The 17,078-nt window shown below is 38.1% G+C and overlaps 2 protein-coding genes across 2 annotated transcripts; both read right to left on the reverse strand.

The window, feature by feature from the left end:
* Positions 1–146: 146 nt before the first annotated feature.
* LOC114724702 (uncharacterized) lies at positions 147–10,134 on the reverse strand. Its single transcript, XM_028911113.1, has 17 exons — positions 9,767–10,134; positions 8,652–8,850; positions 7,208–7,513; positions 6,828–6,917; positions 6,076–6,546; positions 5,817–5,924; positions 5,526–5,656; positions 5,320–5,449; positions 4,633–4,987; positions 4,046–4,542; positions 3,753–3,932; positions 3,498–3,656; positions 3,089–3,163; positions 2,419–2,536; positions 1,520–1,671; positions 1,035–1,250; positions 147–810 (listed from the first exon to the last, which is right to left on the reverse strand). Exons 1-17 carry the CDS (start codon positions 9,985–9,987, stop codon positions 175–177), a joined length of 4,044 nt encoding a protein of 1,347 aa, XP_028766946.1. The 5' UTR covers positions 9,988–10,134; the 3' UTR covers positions 147–174.
* Positions 10,135–14,847: 4,713 nt separating this feature from the next.
* LOC114724777 (E3 ubiquitin-protein ligase CIP8-like) lies at positions 14,848–16,325 on the reverse strand. The gene has a single exon (XM_028911226.1). The coding sequence runs from the start codon at positions 16,206–16,208 to the stop codon at positions 15,123–15,125; it is 1,086 nt and encodes a 361-aa protein (XP_028767059.1). The 5' UTR covers positions 16,209–16,325; the 3' UTR covers positions 14,848–15,122.
* Between the last annotated feature and the right edge of the window lie 753 nt (positions 16,326–17,078).

Consider the following 17,078-nt stretch of genomic DNA (forward strand, 5'->3'; position numbering starts at 1 on the left):
TGTTTACACGGTTCATCCAGAGACAGGGTCCATGTACGAACAAAACGCGGGGAGATATAATTTACCCCAAAAAAGAGAGGAGGGACTTTTTTTTTTTTTTTTTTGGTTTTGGCCCCCGGGGGGGGATAAGCTGTAATGCGGGCGAATTCGGATGTTTGACTATAAATTTGATGATTAGGTAAGCTCACGGGTGAAAAGTTTCGTGAAAACAACCTCCACAGAGGCGAGGTCCAAGTCAAAGCCATAACTCTGGCCACCATACTGGACATACAGATACTCCTTAGGGGACGAAGGAGGAGGAAGAATTCGAGAGATATGGGGTAAATCCGATGTTGGCGGGAGCAACATATCTGTCTTCCTCACAGTGTAGTAGACATCAGCTAAGAGAAGCCATATAAGATCAGGATCAATAGACGCAAGTCCACGAAGAGCCCTCAAAGAAGCATCACGAAGTCCCACTACCCCACTGCAAGCTATCCCCACCACCAGGCCACTTACCTTCTTCACAACATTATCTAATGATGAGGCGCTCCTCTTATCAAGGCATAAATCAGCTATCATATTGAGTACTCCGATCTGAACTTTGAGATTGGAACCCTCAGCCACAGAATCCTCTGAAGCTGGGGAACTGCTTCTGTAAGGGAGTTGTAAGTGGACCTTCTCATCTCTGACATTGGCTTTTTTGTGAAATGGGGATATGCTTAGAAGCTTCCAGAAGTGTGTTCCGTCAGTGTGGAGGCGACGCGTGAAGAAATCTCCACCACAGATTTGCACCAAGTTACTGATAGTATTCAAGCATCTCCGGACAGCCTGCCAATTGGTTAAATACAACAAATAGCAATGAGCAATCGGTGCCATATAACTTGGTCAAAAGCATACACCAAGGAAGTTCTGTTATGAGGAGGGGAATCACATGCAAGAATGGCTAGATAAAGAAAAACAAGAGAATGAAGTCATCCTTTTCATTAAAAAAGGAAATTAGATTCAAAATCCTCTTTGCAGAAACAGATGAGCATGAAATAAGTATTGCTCACCACTGGGTTCTTGTTCCGAATACAAGCAACCAAGAATGGCCATATTTTGTTCATTGCAGGAAGCAACCTGTTTTCATCAGTCCCTTCTTCAGCGGCATCTAAAGTATCCTTCAACTGATACAATAATTGTGACTGCAAGACTTCATCCAATAATTCTTTGGTTTCTCTTTCATGTTTATATGCAGCTTCCACTTTTGCCAATGCCAACATGCCACCCTTGGACCAGAAAGAATAATCGAATTATACATCTGAATTTTCATCATTTTCCTTTGGTGAGAAAGAATATACCGAATAAGAGCACACAAACGTTCAGTTGCCAATATATTGAAAAAAGAAATTCACTGCGTCAATGTTCAAAATTGGCTCAATATCAAATGTCTAACCAATATTCCTGATACCCGGAAAGCGGGCATATGATTCATGCATCCTTATATCAGTTGTCATGTGCTCGGAGGATATGTAAAAGAACTTTCACGACGAAATACCTCAATTATGTCCAGGGCTGCCAAGCATGTCTCTTGCTTCAACGAAGCTACAAGGGGGGTTGCTGTAGTGATACATGAACTAGCAGTAGAACCAACTGTTCTTCTATATCTCCTGGAATCATTCAACTTGAATAAAATGGCCTCCCACTGGTCTAAAAGCATAACATTTCCATTAGAAGAAATTTTTTCGGCCAAAATCCATTAGCAAAATTGAAACCTTAATTTCCAAAAGAAAGAAAGAAGGATAGTATAATCCGCTACTAGTTAATGGAGAAGGAACAAGTCTTTATATGCTATAGTATTATTGACATAGGGGGTGTTTGGATAAGATCAAATCCATGGTTTCAGAATTGCTTTTACGGTATACGAAGTAAATATGTGGAGAAGTTTGTCTCGATTTGCAGAAAAGTGCTTCTGAAAAGTGATTATTGGGGTATCCAAACACCCCCATAGTCAAGGACACTAGAAATTAATTCATATATTTCCAGAAGATTGAAAGTTTCCATTGATAATTTAGAAATAAACTAGCAGAAGGGAAGGGCTAAATGCCAGGGTTAATAGCTTTTTCTTATTTTTCTTTTCTATCAGACCACAGGTAATTTTATAATTAGGTCCTGTAGTTGGATCTGGGGTTGTGTCAAATAAGAATTACTTCTAAGGAACTTTCCTTGGTTTGATCTTTCATTTGTGTTTAGTAGTGGTTTGTTAAAATCATGGTTGCAAGGGCTTGGCCTGCTAGGTCTACATATATGGTCACTTGTACCATTTATATCAAAGAAGCGTACAACCTAAATATAATAAATGAATGAATTTTGCATTCAAGTTAAAAAACCCAAGATTCAAAATCATCTTAAAAGAACTGAAACAGTAATGTCAGAAGTGAATAGCAATTTTTTGACCTTCTGTTTGTTCTTTTGCACTTGAAATTATAGACCTGACATATCCGGCAAATGACTCTGCTAGAGGGGTCACCGAGCAAGCTTCCTGCCTTGAAGCCTTGGCAATTTCAGCTACTGCCTGAGATCAAAAAATTTAAAGACATTTGGGTGTTATTACTATTGACTAGATTTCATTGATAATAACTCACGCAAATCCACAGACTTAAAAGACACAGAATGCATCACAAAAAGGATAGACATCGGAGTTTACCTTAAATCAAGAGTTGGTAAACAAGGGGAAAAATCATTATTTCAAATACTGGCTTCAGTAAATCTGAATTCAGAGGTTATATTTGAGAATATTGGTTGCCAGAAGAATTGAGAGAGAAAGATGATAGATAGAATGATTTGGATTGCCCAGAATTTGTTCTCTCATTGGTTAATTGATTATAACACACTATATCCAAAATCAATCACTGCGTCCCAAACATAAAATACCTATAAAAATACTTCCCAGCGAGAACTAGAAACAGGTTAAGAGTGAATGTGAATTTCTAAAAAACTACATAGTAAAGAAATAAGAGCACGTCTCACATTTGAAAAGGTAAACAAGTGTACATACACATGCACATAAGTACAGTTACATGGAAAGCGAGAGGGAAAGAATGAGAGAAATGAGAGAGTAACAGACCTTTAAGAAGGGCATGGTTAAATCGGGATGCTGATGCCTACCAAGTATCTCGAGCTCCATTGACACAGAGCGCATCTGTTTGATTGAACATCATTTGACCACAAGATCACAATGAAAAAACTCAAAGCATGTTAAAGGTATTTCTTCACTATGCACCACAACAAAAGGAACAAACGATGACATAAACCATAATATGAAGCAACACAACTTTAAAAAAAAAAAAGGGTCAAAATAAATAGCATTTTAGTCAGATAATGCTCAATAGATGCAAGCACTGTTAGGAAAACCTGCTGTCTTCTGGTATTGGAAACATTAGATAATTGGAACGACAAAAAAAATTATCATGCCATACTTGAAAATTAAAATAATTGCTTGAAAACAGCATTCACAATCAAGGATATGGTGATACCGGTTCCTCTAGAAGAGGCAATATCTTAGAAGCCACTCCAATGTAGGAAAGTATAGAAGCTAGCACATTTGGCACATGATGGTTAAGGTCCAAATGACGCAACTGTCGGCATACTGAATCAATGACATAGTCTGCATTTTCCAGAACTAGATGTCCAACCTACAAGAATGCATGCATGATAGAAGTCATGCGAGGATTTTTTTTTTTTTTTTGGGGGGGGGGTGTTGTGGGGGAGTTTGAAACAGAGAAACTAACCGTTGAATAGCCATATGTGGTGGAAAGTATATGCAAGGCACAGTCTGCAGCGTTTCTAACTTGGAAACTTGGAGAACTGAGATTCTCAAGCAACAAATAAAGAGATGAATGAAGAAACCCACTTGCAGCAAAATCTCTTCCAAGACATAGATTGAAGATTCCTAGTCCATCAATAATAACCTGTTCCAAATAAATGAAGCTATTAATATCCTATCCAGTACAGGTGGTCATACAATGAAAGGACCACTAATTACAGAGAATAAATAGCCAGTCAAAAGGAAAATGTGTATTTCCTCGTGTAGCATCGCAGCGTCCTGGAAAAGGTATGGGCTAGGTTCGTCGTCTTCAGCATTAAGATGCATGTCCACAGATCTGTAGTTGACTGGAATACCCCAAACTTCAGCAGATAAATACTCATGCAAGATCCCACCAATGCAATCCATTAAATGACTTCTTGCACCTTCATCATGTAGCATCTTCCAAACAGATTCATGAAGTGAACAATCAAGTTTGAAAGACTGGACCTCAATGCCTTCCCTTTTCGTAGCAGATCTATGAAACACTCTAGCAAAACCATTAATAGCTTGATCAGATCGACCAAACATTATCTCGTTGAGCATACATGCAGCTGTGCTTGCTTTCCGCAATAACTGTCCTGAACCAGTTCTCTCATACCAAGATCGCCAGCTTTCTTTATTGTAATCTTTCATACGGAGTTCAGAAACCAATTTACGAATGTGACCAAGTAGAGTCTCAGTTATATATGACAGAAGCCCCTCACTTCTACTATCTAGTGATGACACGCAAGGTAATGAGTGTGAGTACTAGATTTAGATGCACAGTCAGAGCGCTAATAGAAAAACACTGAATTAGAAATCACCTGCCATTAAAGATAATCCAACAAGTCTGAGAATCCCAGCAAGAGGCTGGTATAGTTTAACACTACCCACATTACTGAACCAAGGGGGCATACGAGGAAGCTCATAGCCCTCTGCTTTCATAGGTTTTTGTCTATTATTTTCCTCAATAAGGCTGTACTTTGGAGCTTCCAACAAGCCAGCATTCATAATAGGAAGACCAGGACATAAGAAATTAACACCAGATTTCAAGTCATCAACAGAGGGTAGGTACGCCAATGTTGATGATCTTGAAATGATTTTGTCAAGTGAACCAGAGAACTCTGATCTATGGCTTAGACATGCGGCAAATACATCCAGGAATCTAGCAGCTCCCACCTAATCAGGTTCACGCAAAAGGATATATGTCAAACAAGAAATAGGAACATGTAATACTTATATACAGAAAGTATATTTGATCAAGAAATAATTTAATGGCATAACTAAAGATGAATCTAATTATTGCAAACTAACTTCTTCCAGAATCAATTATCACATTAGAGTATTCCCAAAGCAGAAAAATTACAGCAACCAAATAATTTTTTCCCGCGTCAAAATTGCAAGATACTCCGATTTTGTATGGTAATGCATCATCAGTATCCAAAATATATAAATCCAAAAAACAGAGATGTGTAGAAGTAAGTAAGAGAATTTATGAAGGAAGCACATACAGGAGACTGAAGTTGATCGAACATTAGACGAGGACCAGAATAATATATTATCACTAATAACTGTTGCGCATTCAACACTGCATGGGACTCCTCATTGCCAAGCACCACTTTGGGAAGCTTTTCAACATGCCTAAATTTTAAAGAGGTATCAGGAAGAGAAAAGGGAAACCATCAAGAGTAAGTAATTTGCATCCATAAAAATTTACCTGCTAAATATTTCAGAAGCATCCTGTTCTAGAAGAGGCTTCCAGTTTAGAGAGAATAAATATTCAAGATACTCTTGTGCAGTAGAAGATACATCATCAGAATCATCAACTACCAAAGCACATAAGCACTCCTGCATAATTAGTGACATGAAGATTAGAAAAGGAAAAAAAAAAAAACAAAGAAAAGGAGACCAAATGAAAACAAATATCCTCTAAATCCCAATCGAGAAAACATGTTGAGGACAAAAACCCTATCAGAATTAATTTCCATTTAACCGGTTCAAAGCTCACCAAAAGCATCAGTCTACTCTCTCCCAGAGTGTAGTGGCAGTTCAATAGAAGTCCTTGTACAGCATTAACAAGTCCCTTTCTCACCTTTTGTGAAGGGTGAATACAGATCTGAAATTCAATAATTTCACCAATTACATAAAACATTAAAGCAATGTATACAAACAGACGCATGCCTAAATGCATGTATGAATATAAACAACTGGAAGACTACAACAAGGCCAAGCCAATAAATTTCCTTAAATAAGAAGTATGAGCATACATGTGGAAATGTTACGTTCAACAGCTTCTTTAAATGAGCTGATGTTTTCTCCAACCAATCTTTTGTTCGATTCACATGCAAAGATCCAATCGCTTTGCTACAATCACCACTCTTTTCTTGTAGTTCAGTGTTTGAACAAGGGATTTCCCCCAACTCATGCCTTGTATCTTCAATCACTTCATTTTGAAGTTGAGCTTTAACAGGCAAGCGACGGAGCTCCTCCAAAAGAGACACAGTGGATTCACAGTTATCAGAACCAAAGTTAGATGAAGCTTCAACACCCATGACAGGTGCATTAGCATCATCCCTGAGGACTATCATAAGATACTCAGTCAACCCTCTAATTGCTTGATCAATAGCCTCTGCACTACCAGCCGCACCACTCATCATCGTTTTAGCACTGTGCAAAACTTTGGCAAATTGACTAACAACACCAGGTAAAAAGAAGGCTAATGCATCTGCAGTACCGACCTGCAAAAATCCAGTCAGCTTCCCTCATAACAGAAGAATCGATGAGTTACAGAAATTACTGAAGCAGACAAAAGTGGGTTAAAAAAATTAGCTCAACAGAACTCTCCAATTTCTCAGCTGAAAAATAATCTCAGCTGAAAAATAAACACCCCCAACCCAAAAAATGATATTTATCTGATCTAATAGCATATATAATCTAACAAAGTGCACCAAATACCAGCAGAAGAGAAACTTTCCACAAAACCTTACAAGCTGTTTAAAGAACCTGTTAAATATACTACCTTAGCAACCAGCAAGCGGAGAGTTCTAAAGGCTTCAGTTCTCAGTCTTGCAGAGCCTCGATGTCCTCTTGCAGCCTCTGTATCTGCAGCCTTTTTATAAAACCAGGTATTATAAACTTCCAAGGCGTGATTTAACTAAATTTTGACAACAGAAGAAAAGGCATGTCCTCATATAGGTTCCTTTCAAGCAATTGTTTTCTACTTTGATTCCTAAAACTTATCTTGCGTTATGGAGAAAATGCGCATATACTAGTGACAAATTTTGGTTATTTTGTTATTAAGTGAAAGTTAGGAAACAAAAGTGGGAAAGTTCACTGTTTTAAAATGAACTCCCACTGGAATTTCAGTAGGAATGCCCAACAACCAAAAAATCAACATACTTTTAGAAGAAGAGACAGCCAGTGTCCAATGGCTGCTGATGCATCTTGAGAGCGAAGAAAAGCAAGTAAACAGACTTCTGATTCTGCAGTAGTTTTGGAAGATTTCCAATGAGGCGTATCATCTGTGTCCTCTGAAAGTGCAGGAAAACCAGGAATTTGTTCGCATGAGCACGACTCATCAGAACAGGATTGTAAACTCAGAAGCAGTGCCCTGAAACACAAGATAATTCCTTCACGAAACTCCTCCGAAGCCTCAAGTGGTGAAAGCAAAGCCCCGTATGTTAATTTCTTTAGGACTACAACCATCTGTTGAGGAATGTCATCACAGTTTAGTTTCATCAACTTCATTCCACTTGTGTAAACAAACATCACAGCTCAAGTTTTCATATGGCCTCTGCAGGGTGTTTTAACAAACGAAACAGCATGCAGCAAGTGGAAAACTTGACAAAGACTGTTCCTAGCATTTAACAATATAATCGAGGCACTTAAGCACTTACTCATCTTCATTGACTATGTATTACTTGATGGCTTTTAAATGATAAGGAATTTGTGCTTCATACAATTGCAAGTCCGGGGCAATTAAAAAAGAGTTGATTCTCATTGACCATGCATTGCTTGAAGCCTTTCGATGATAAAGAAATTTTTACTTGATAGAATTCTAGAAAATGTAAACAAGTCAACAACAGACTTGTACTGAGGTGTGAGGCTGAGTTAAAAGACCATTGAAATTCATGTAATACAACTTCCTCTTTAACACTTGAAAGTACTATCTTTTGCACATCATTATATCTCATGTATAAAATTATGGAGCAAAATATAGTCCCAGTAGCTTAATAAGCATTTGAATAAAGTAATTTTACTCTATATATTGATGTAAAAAATGGATAGAGATTACATCATAAAGGATGTAAAACCATCTAAGTGAGTTTTCAAAATAATATGTAACACAAAAAATTGAAGAAAACCCCGATAGTGGTAACAAGGACCTCCATCTTGCTGAATAATATAGATTTATAAAATAATATTGCACTAGATGTCTCTCTGTGTTCCCAGTTTTAAACTTATTTGGAGGGTAGTTCCCTGTATTTCCTTCTAAAACACAGTACGTTTGTGCCTTGAGGACAAAAAATTCAATTCGTAGAATTGAAAATGCTTGATGTATTCCCTGTTTCAATATGTTCAGTCCAGCATCATCATGCATCAGGAGTGGATTTCCACATTTTTCCAAACCCCATTTCTATTTGATTCATTTCTCCTGATCTCCTTTTCCTCATGTTAAAATGGCCAGAGAAGGGTTATCCCTATTACACATCCTCAACATATAATTATTCAGACGTAGTTCAGTAGTATATAAAATATAAAATGAAAAGTAAATAAAGGCTTAAAGAAGCTTTTCAGATATTTGTATTACAGTTATTCAAGACGTGAATGAAAATCAGCCCACCTGATCCACAGATTTCAAATGACACTTCTTCAGAAGTTCCTCTAAACAACAAACAACGCCTTCTGCCACAGTATCACTCACTGGATTAGGTGGTTTTGGTACATCAGACGTTGTAAAATTTTCTTTAGAACCTACTTTTGGCGTAGATCTGCATTCAATGGCAGCATCCAGGAGCAAAAGTAATGGGAACAAAGTGTAACTGGGGGGAAAAAAGTATATAGTTAAGGCCATATTCAAGGCTGAAGTAAGAATCAAACAATCATATAAAATGAACCAGCGGAATTCAACGACTAAAGCTTCAGGATTTAAAGCATGACTTTTTATATTACAGCAGAGAAAAGTTTGGAAAACACTGAAACAGATGCCCACCTCAACTGTATTTCCATTAAAGGCATGACAAGCTCAATCACAATACTTATCTTTTGCGTAATATCCATATAAAATATGTTTGAATGTTGGTCACACAAAGAACATGCCCGGCCACGAATCATTTTTTTTTTTTTAAAAAAAAAAAACACGACTATAAGATTTGAACGTTATCAGGTCAAAATGAGTAACTCTCCCAATGTACTATTTTTTATTTTCTTAGCCAAGACATTTCAGAGAACAGCACAATGCCCAAACGGGATCGGTTAAAATAGGGTCAAAACGCTTGTCCCTGGTGGATTCACAAAGGGATTGCAAAGCCCTTTTAAGCCAGTTTTTGTGTAAATTGTGCAGTTTTTCTCTCGCTATTCCTGGGAGGATTACGTGTCCTTTGTTGACGTATTGTTTTCCAGTCTCATCAATGAATCGTTTCTCTCAAGAAAATTTGGAAAGGATTTATTTGCACTACCCAAAGCCAAAAGTATGATCACTAGCAAAACTTATTGACATAATCAAAACATATCAATCATGACTTCAGTAGACAATAAAATCAAACGCAGATGTTAAAAAGCGCCAGCCTTTTCACGGTCATTTCATCCTTCTTTCTAATACATTAGTATAAATATCTGTAAATTGCTACCACTTCATATCGTTGAAAGTTAAGCCAGTATAGAGAAGTTTCTTTAAATAAATAAGACTTGAGTTGGGTGATGCATGAATATGTAAGAATTCTATGTAAGTGGCCATACTCGAAGAAGGGCTGTAAGGTACTGGATGAAGAATTCTGAAGAAAGTGACGAAGCGAAGGAATTACAGAAGCATGCTTCTTGGGGTTCCGCACAAGCTCCAGAAGCTCTAAACAGTAAGATTTTAACCGTAGGAAGGCACTGCTTCTGAGTGCCTCACCTTGCTGGCCCTCTACTAATTCTCCTAAGCTCAAATCTCCAATCATTTTCCCAATATCTTCCATCGGAAGCACTATTTTTCGCTTCCAGTGGATTGTAAATGTAACAATGGAAAATCTGAGCGATTATTTCGGTCCAAAAATGAAATCTTTCAGTTCGAACCAAGCAGTGCGCAGCTTTTCATGAAGAGGTCAGAGTTTTATATAGCCGGGAAAAGGTTTCCCCAGGTTCTCTTCTCCCGCCACTGCCCCTGCGCGGTATGGACCCTGCAGTTGGTTCCAGAACCATTTTTGAGTCAGGAATTTTCGAAATGTTTTTCTTTTACATTTTTCTAATACAGTAAAAATAGATACGGAAGATACTACTGGAACGTTTAAAATCATCCAAAAATACTTCTTTAAAAGGTTTTTTTATAAAATGAGATAAACTCCTTTATATATTTATTTTATATATATAAAAATATTTTTAAATCATAATTTTAATTCCATCTAAATACTTTCTCAAAATACCTTCCACCGTGAGAAGGGGAAAATAATCCTAAGGACCTGAGTGGTAAAATACATGAGATTGTCAATAAGAGGTCTTATCATTTATAAGCTGTTTTAAAGAATTAATAGCCCCTCTCAAATGATTTTAAAAAAAAGGTTGCAAATTCCCATAAAACATTGGGCGACAAACGTACATGTAATCGTTTCAATTTACAAGCAAGAATTCATAACCGTGGTGGCAGGAAATATTTTTTATAATTTTAGTTAATAGCCTTATTGTTTAAAGACGTAATCATATTTTTAAAAAAAAATCATAACTCCAATTTATAAGTGACCAACTGACCGTTGTCATTTTACGAGTGGTAAAAAGTGTGAATGCGAAGTTTATTTATTTACAAATTCTCTTTTATATTTTACAATCCCATTTCACATTATTCACGTGTGATATCGTATTAAATTCTCATGAATTAACAACTCCTCTAAAATGATTTATTAGAAATTTTCTAAAAATTTCGTATGTGATTAGTGAAACTGCCAACATTTATTTCAATTTAAAAATCCTGCTTAAGAATTTGTAACTCTTCAATTCTTAAATGATTAACAAGTGATCATTCGAAAATGAAATATGTGTGGGTTGTGAATATTGAGTCTACATATTAGTTGATAACTCCTCTTTCCTAAATTACGATTTCTTCTTTTTGCCAGCCATAATCTACAATCTCATCTCATATAATTCCCAGTGATTCATAAGCAAAAATATGTAGAATTATGAATACGGAGTTATATCATTTGCACGTGAACCCAACTTCACGTTCATGCATTCACGTCTAACCTTCTCTCGCATTTTATGGGGTTCATGACTCGTGAGTTTCCAGCATGAGTCTAACGTCAGATCATAATTGAAGATGATGTAACTTTTGAGTAGAAAAGCTCCTCCTCCATAATTTTATTGGTCGAGATGCTTCAATTGGGAGACTTCTCTTCCATGTTTTTAACTGCATAATCCCAATTTCTCTTTCATTTGATGTCCAAGCCATATGGTTAAAGCTTCCTGTGTTTCTATGTATTCGGGTCCTTGATGTCTCAACTTCAACTTAGACTTCTATGATACCAGAAGCAATTGCATCGCTCTTGCACCGCTTCTCCAGAAAGAAGGATTTTTTTAGCAAGGTCTTTCCATTCGCGCTGTTCTTCTGAAGGCAGCTTGCAATCTAATGTTTACATCTCCCTTGCACGCAAAGTGTCTGATAAAATGTGTGAACGCAATCTTATATCATGGTTGGCTATGATATCTGGATATGACCGATGTGGGGAGCAATGGTTTGCACTTGGTCTGTTTTCTAAAATGCAGCTTCCTCATAATGAATACACATCTGCCACTGCGGTCAGTGCTTGTGCTAGTCTTGCGACACTTGAACTGGGGCTGTAGATTCGCGCTCAAACAATCAAGTCCTGTTACGAAAGCATTTCCTGTGTTTCCAACTCGCCTATCTCTAGGTTTGCATGTAATCAGGCAGGATTGTTGGACAAGGGCAAGCTTTACCTCAATTCCATGAAAGAAACTAAGAAAGTATGGAATCACCCCCCAATCTTGACCATTTCTCATGTCTTGTTGAAATGCTTGGACAATCTGGAAGAATATCTGGGCCGGGAGATTACTTGAAGAAATTCCATCAATGGGATGATCCTATTGGATCAAGGAGCTTGCTTTGGGCGTGTAGGCTACATGAAAATATAACCACAGGGAAATGGCTTGCTAGGTAGCCTTTTTTAATTTCAGCCTTTAAGTTCTTCACCCTATGTCCATGCTTCAGATGAGAAGTGGGGCGAAGCCGCACGACAATAAATGCGATTTCTATTATACTCATCTTTTTCTGGTCTGCTCTTCAACTTAACCCTGCTAAATTTGGGCATACGCACCTTACCTCTGCGTCACCCGGAAAAAAAAAAAAAAAGAGTGGGGAATTGTTACGATTAATTTTTACCATCAGAACAGGTACGCGTCTACGAATTTTTTCTAATTTTCTAGACGCGATTTTTTAAATTCAACCAGTTACTTGTAAACTTAAAGAGTTCCTTAACTATTTTAGCTCAAATGCTTACATTGGAGAAGAACGGGGCCTCCCTCAATATGATACAAAGGAAATAGTTTTATTTTTTAAAAAAAAATCCTCTTTTTTTTTTTTTTTGTGGGGAGGGGCCGGGGTTGGACCAAACAAAAGGATCTATTGTTACTTCCTGCTCAATTCTTCACTCAAAGTACCAAATGTAGCTAAGATGGGTACTTGCTCACAAATTCCGGAGCATGCTGGTTAGCAGATGGATACGATTATAAATAGAATAACAATAAATAACAGAAATAAGCAGGCGTCTTTGAACAAGTAACCGCCAGATCTTACCATTATAAGCATTACTAATGATAGCGATTAGTAACTTCATCGACAGTTCATAGTCTCTTCATAAAATGAATCACCTTTAGAATGAATTTCCGGCGCTCGCAGCTTTCACTCCCCATTCTCCAAAATCAGCTTACGCTTACAGAGAACCACATTTGACATTTTACGCTTTTATAAATCGAAAGCACACAAACAACAAAACTTTTGCTGAGATGGCTGGTTCCGAAATCATCTATCCCAAACCAGAAAGCTGAATTTAACCAGCAAAGTACTGTTTGTTTTATTGAAAAAGAAAAAAGTAGTGGATATGAAGTTCTGTTTTCAGAGGAATGCTGCCCGAATAATATCCTCGCTTACTCCCCTCATGATTGAAAAATGACAATCCGAGAAAGGTTGAAGGGGGGAACATAAAGTCGCATCGTGACAATAAGTGGCTTCCTACTTGGGAGTGGTGAAAGAAGCATTTTGCATTTGGTGGAGCCTACGCAAAGTGGGAGTAACCAAAAAGTCAAGCGCATCCGTGTTTCAGACACAATCTTGGATAACATTGGATTTAAAAGATACCCGGTGAATTTACTTTCCCTCAGAGAACTGCTCGGAGGAAAAGAGGATCACTGCTTAGCTTCCTGGCTTCCCTCCATGGAAATGCCAACATCACAAAGGAATCAAAACTAACAAATGAGATCACTCCTCAGAGAAACCCGACCTAATTTTAGAACCTATAGGTCAGAGTATAACTGATTAAGAATGCCTTATTATCTGTGTGCCACGATTTCAGTGTTGACAAAGGCACTTCAATGAAAAAGCCAATACCCTTGTAGCTTAAAAGCTCCTTTATAAGTTCTTGCTTATAAAGCAATTAGTGCCTGCTCCTCTAACCCCCCCCCCAAAAAAAAAAAAGCACTTAATGGAAAGCAAGTACCGGGAGAAGAAAGCGGCAAAGAAGCAGCAGTATTATGCATCTCGTGTTTTCCTGATCAATTCTGAATTTATATGGTCTCTAAACACCAATACAAAATTAAAGTGTTCCAAGACAGAAGACTTTGGAAGGAATTCCATTCCAAGAAACATGAATCAACTATAATGCCTTTTTCAAAAGAAGCAACTACAGCAACCTCCCAATTATGTCAGATGCATATCAGTTCTTCTGAATGGAATGAATTGCAAGACAAAAGACGAGAAATTCATTAAGTTCATCAAGTTATATGAATAAATTGGTTGCAGAATTGGGAAAATGCAAATAGCAACGCTTTTCAACTCTGAGCCATCTGCAAACATTCCTTTAGCTTTGAAAAATTGGAAAATATCTCCTTCAGCTATCACCCTTAAAGTTTAAACCCTATTGCTCATCTTGTCGCTGACTCTTGTAATGAAGATGTTGGTAGGAGAAATATCTTTTAATGCTCAAAGTTGGAGGTGCTAGCAATTGGCTCGAAGTTGGGAGGGTGACACTTGCAACTTTTTTTTTTAAAAGGAAACTCTGATGAAGAGCAGCTTATTATACAGGGCATTAAGATTTAAGAGACAAGTTTCAGAACCTTCATTAAAATTAGTTCACTAAATATTCTGAACAAAGATGGCATGGTTTTCTAATAAAGTAAGCAATCAGATTTATGTTTCAGTTCGCTAACTTTTTTGCTCAGATGGATCGTATCTGGTTATAAATTATATTCTAGCACTCAGTTGTTTTCTTGTTTCAACTTGAAACATTCTCCACACAAGTTTAGAATAAGGATTCTGATTCCAGCTTAAAGCGTTGAATCTCATAAATTCTAATACCAAAAACCCAAGATTCGCGGTGTATGTACATTTGACTCCAGCTATAAATTATTCGATGCTTTTTGTCAAGACTCAACATTTAAGTTCAACAAAAACTAAATGACATACTAAATCAAACCTAAGTGAACTTTGAAAGATCATATGCCACAACTCATGCAAGGAGATTCAACCAATCAAAGTTCAAATTGTTGAACTTAACTCAAGAGGGAGAAAAACATAACTTTATGATTCCAACAATCCAAGTGTCCGCAAACAGAGGGCATGCTTAGCAAAATCAGCACGTGGCACAGGAGGAAACTTGAAATTGCATTGAAGCGGTGTGATCATGTGGATCCAAATTCTATATACAAAGTGAGCTAAAGAGCTAGCTTCATGAAACTTCCAGTAAACAACATTGCGCAAGTTTCAATTAAAGAGGAAGGGAAAAAAGAAAAGAAAAAGAAAACCGTAGTAGGCAAGTGAAAAAGTTTGCAAAGAAGATGAAAATCACCAAATATAATATATTACATAAATAGTATAGAACATACCATTTAGAAATCAACCCGATATCGCATCGGTTCCACCAGAACCTGATGCCCCATTAGCAGTAGAGGTAATCACCTTCTTCTTCCTTTCCTCCTCATAGTCCTGGTCATCCGTTGGAAGCTCAAACCTGCACACTGGGCATGAGTTTCTGGAGCCCAACCAGGGCACTATGCAGTCCCCATGGTACTGATGTCCACAGGGCAATCGCTTTGCCATGCTTCCCACACCCACCATATCTTTGCATATCGCGCACACCAAAGCTTGATCCTCTGAGACAATCTCCACCGTCGGCAGCGACTCCACTGCAGATTTTGCAGCCGGTGGAGCCCCTCTTCTCCCGCTTCCGTCGCTTTCCGCCATGGTCAGCAGCAGAGCTTCATAATCAGCAGCATCGACGTAATCTCCCGGGTTCCCGAAAAATCGATCCGAATCAGGTACCTGAAGTCTCAGCTCTATGGAATTGTCTTCAAGACCCATCAGTATATCAGCCCAGTCCAAGATCCTGTTCCTCCTGCTCCTCGTGCCGGTTGCCAAATCTCTGATCCGACTGGTCAAGTCTCTGATCCGGTTCCGCATACTCCTCCTTCTCAGATCTTCTTCGGTTTCATCTCCACTTGGGTCCTCTTCTCCTAGTCGATCTTCGTGCTCTTCGGCACCTTCCTGCTCTTCTCCTTCATCGTGAAACTCCACCCCATCATCTTCGTCGTCCTCGTCGTTGTTATTGTTGTTGCTGCTTTCTCCATCATCATCCCAATCCTCGAACTCAACCCTGAGAATATCATCGCCTGAGGAGCGGTTTCGAGACGGAGGTGGAGGCGCGTCTTCATCACGCGCCGATTCTGCAAGTAGACGAAGTACGCGCAGGAATTGCGATTCGAAATGAGGATCGTCGATCAGATCAGAAGTCGTAGAGGGAGGAGCCAAAGACGGGGAAGCAATCGATTCGACGAAGCCATGCTTGCACTCGCGACAGAGAATGTCAGGGCCCTCCGGATGCGTTTCTACGGACACACGCTTCTCGCAGTGGTAGCACCAGTACTGCGAATCATCAGAATCCAGCAAGGGTTGCTCAGGCGCCGGAGAGGGTGAGTCAGCCATGCTTTCTCCGACGAGCAGATACCAAGATACGGCGGAGAAGGGACCCACCTGAGTTTAGCTGAGAAGTGAAAGAATGAACAAAGGGCAGAGAGGGAGGCGAAGGTTGTTGGGTGTGGAACGAGGATAATTAATAAAAAAAATAAAAATGGACCAAGACTAGCCTCCATTATTTTGTTAATTAAATTAATAAGTAATCAAAAATTAATTAATTGCACTCCTTATCTGGATCGTTGATTTTGAGGATAGAGTCGCGCCACTATATCATGGAATCACTCAAGAGGAAAGAGAAGGGGGAGGGGGGGGGGGAACGGAGTCTGTTAAATTATACGTACGTGCTACGATATCTCCCTGATGAAGATCCTAACGTGTCCTCAGTCCTCTATTGCAAGTTTCTTTTTCTCTTTTATTTTTTTTATTTTTTTAAGCTTGTCCCGCCAAGGCGCCAAATCAATTCCATTGATTGTTCATAGAATAATTACTTGGTCTAAACTACGCAATCAGTTTGAATATTTTGAAGTTTTCTATTGTTTGTTTGTTTTTTTTTGCCAACATATGTTATTTTATGCTATGTTTGTAGTGAATATCAGCCTCTAAATCTATTCATTTCGCCTTTCACAAAATGATTATTTGACAAATCTATTTATATCTATCAGAATAATTTGGTTATTCAAAATTACAATAATTAAAATTTCTTTTTTATAATTTTTATTCCATATATCAAGGGGCCGAAATTCAAATTTTGGGGCATGCGTATTTTCCTCTATTTCATGCTTTGATAACCTTATTTTGGATCGATCATAATTTGTGTGTACGATTTGATCGGTCATATTTTGATGATTGAAGAAATATACGTACTAATTCCATATCCTG

This window comes from Neltuma alba, unplaced genomic scaffold, assembly GCF_004799145.2.
Source record: "Neltuma alba isolate B1F8T4 unplaced genomic scaffold, ASM479914v2 tig00012197_pilon, whole genome shotgun sequence".
NCBI classification, from domain to species: Eukaryota; Viridiplantae; Streptophyta; class Magnoliopsida; order Fabales; family Fabaceae; genus Neltuma; species Neltuma alba.

Coding starts and splice junctions, on each gene's coding strand:
- LOC114724702 (XM_028911113.1), bottom strand. CDS start 9,987: ATGGAAGATATTGGGAAAATGATTGGAGATTTGAGCTTAGGAGAATTA. Junction 8,851..9,766: donor ACCTTACAGCCCTTCTTCGA/GTATGGCCACTT, acceptor TTTTCCCCCCAG/TTACACTTTGTTCCCATTAC. Junction 1,251..1,519: donor CAGCCCTGGACATAATTGAG/GTATTTCGTCGT, acceptor TTCTGGTCCAAG/GGTGGCATGTTGGCATTGGC.
- LOC114724777 (XM_028911226.1), bottom strand. CDS start 16,208: ATGGCTGACTCACCCTCTCCGGCGCCTGAGCAACCCTTGCTGGATTCT.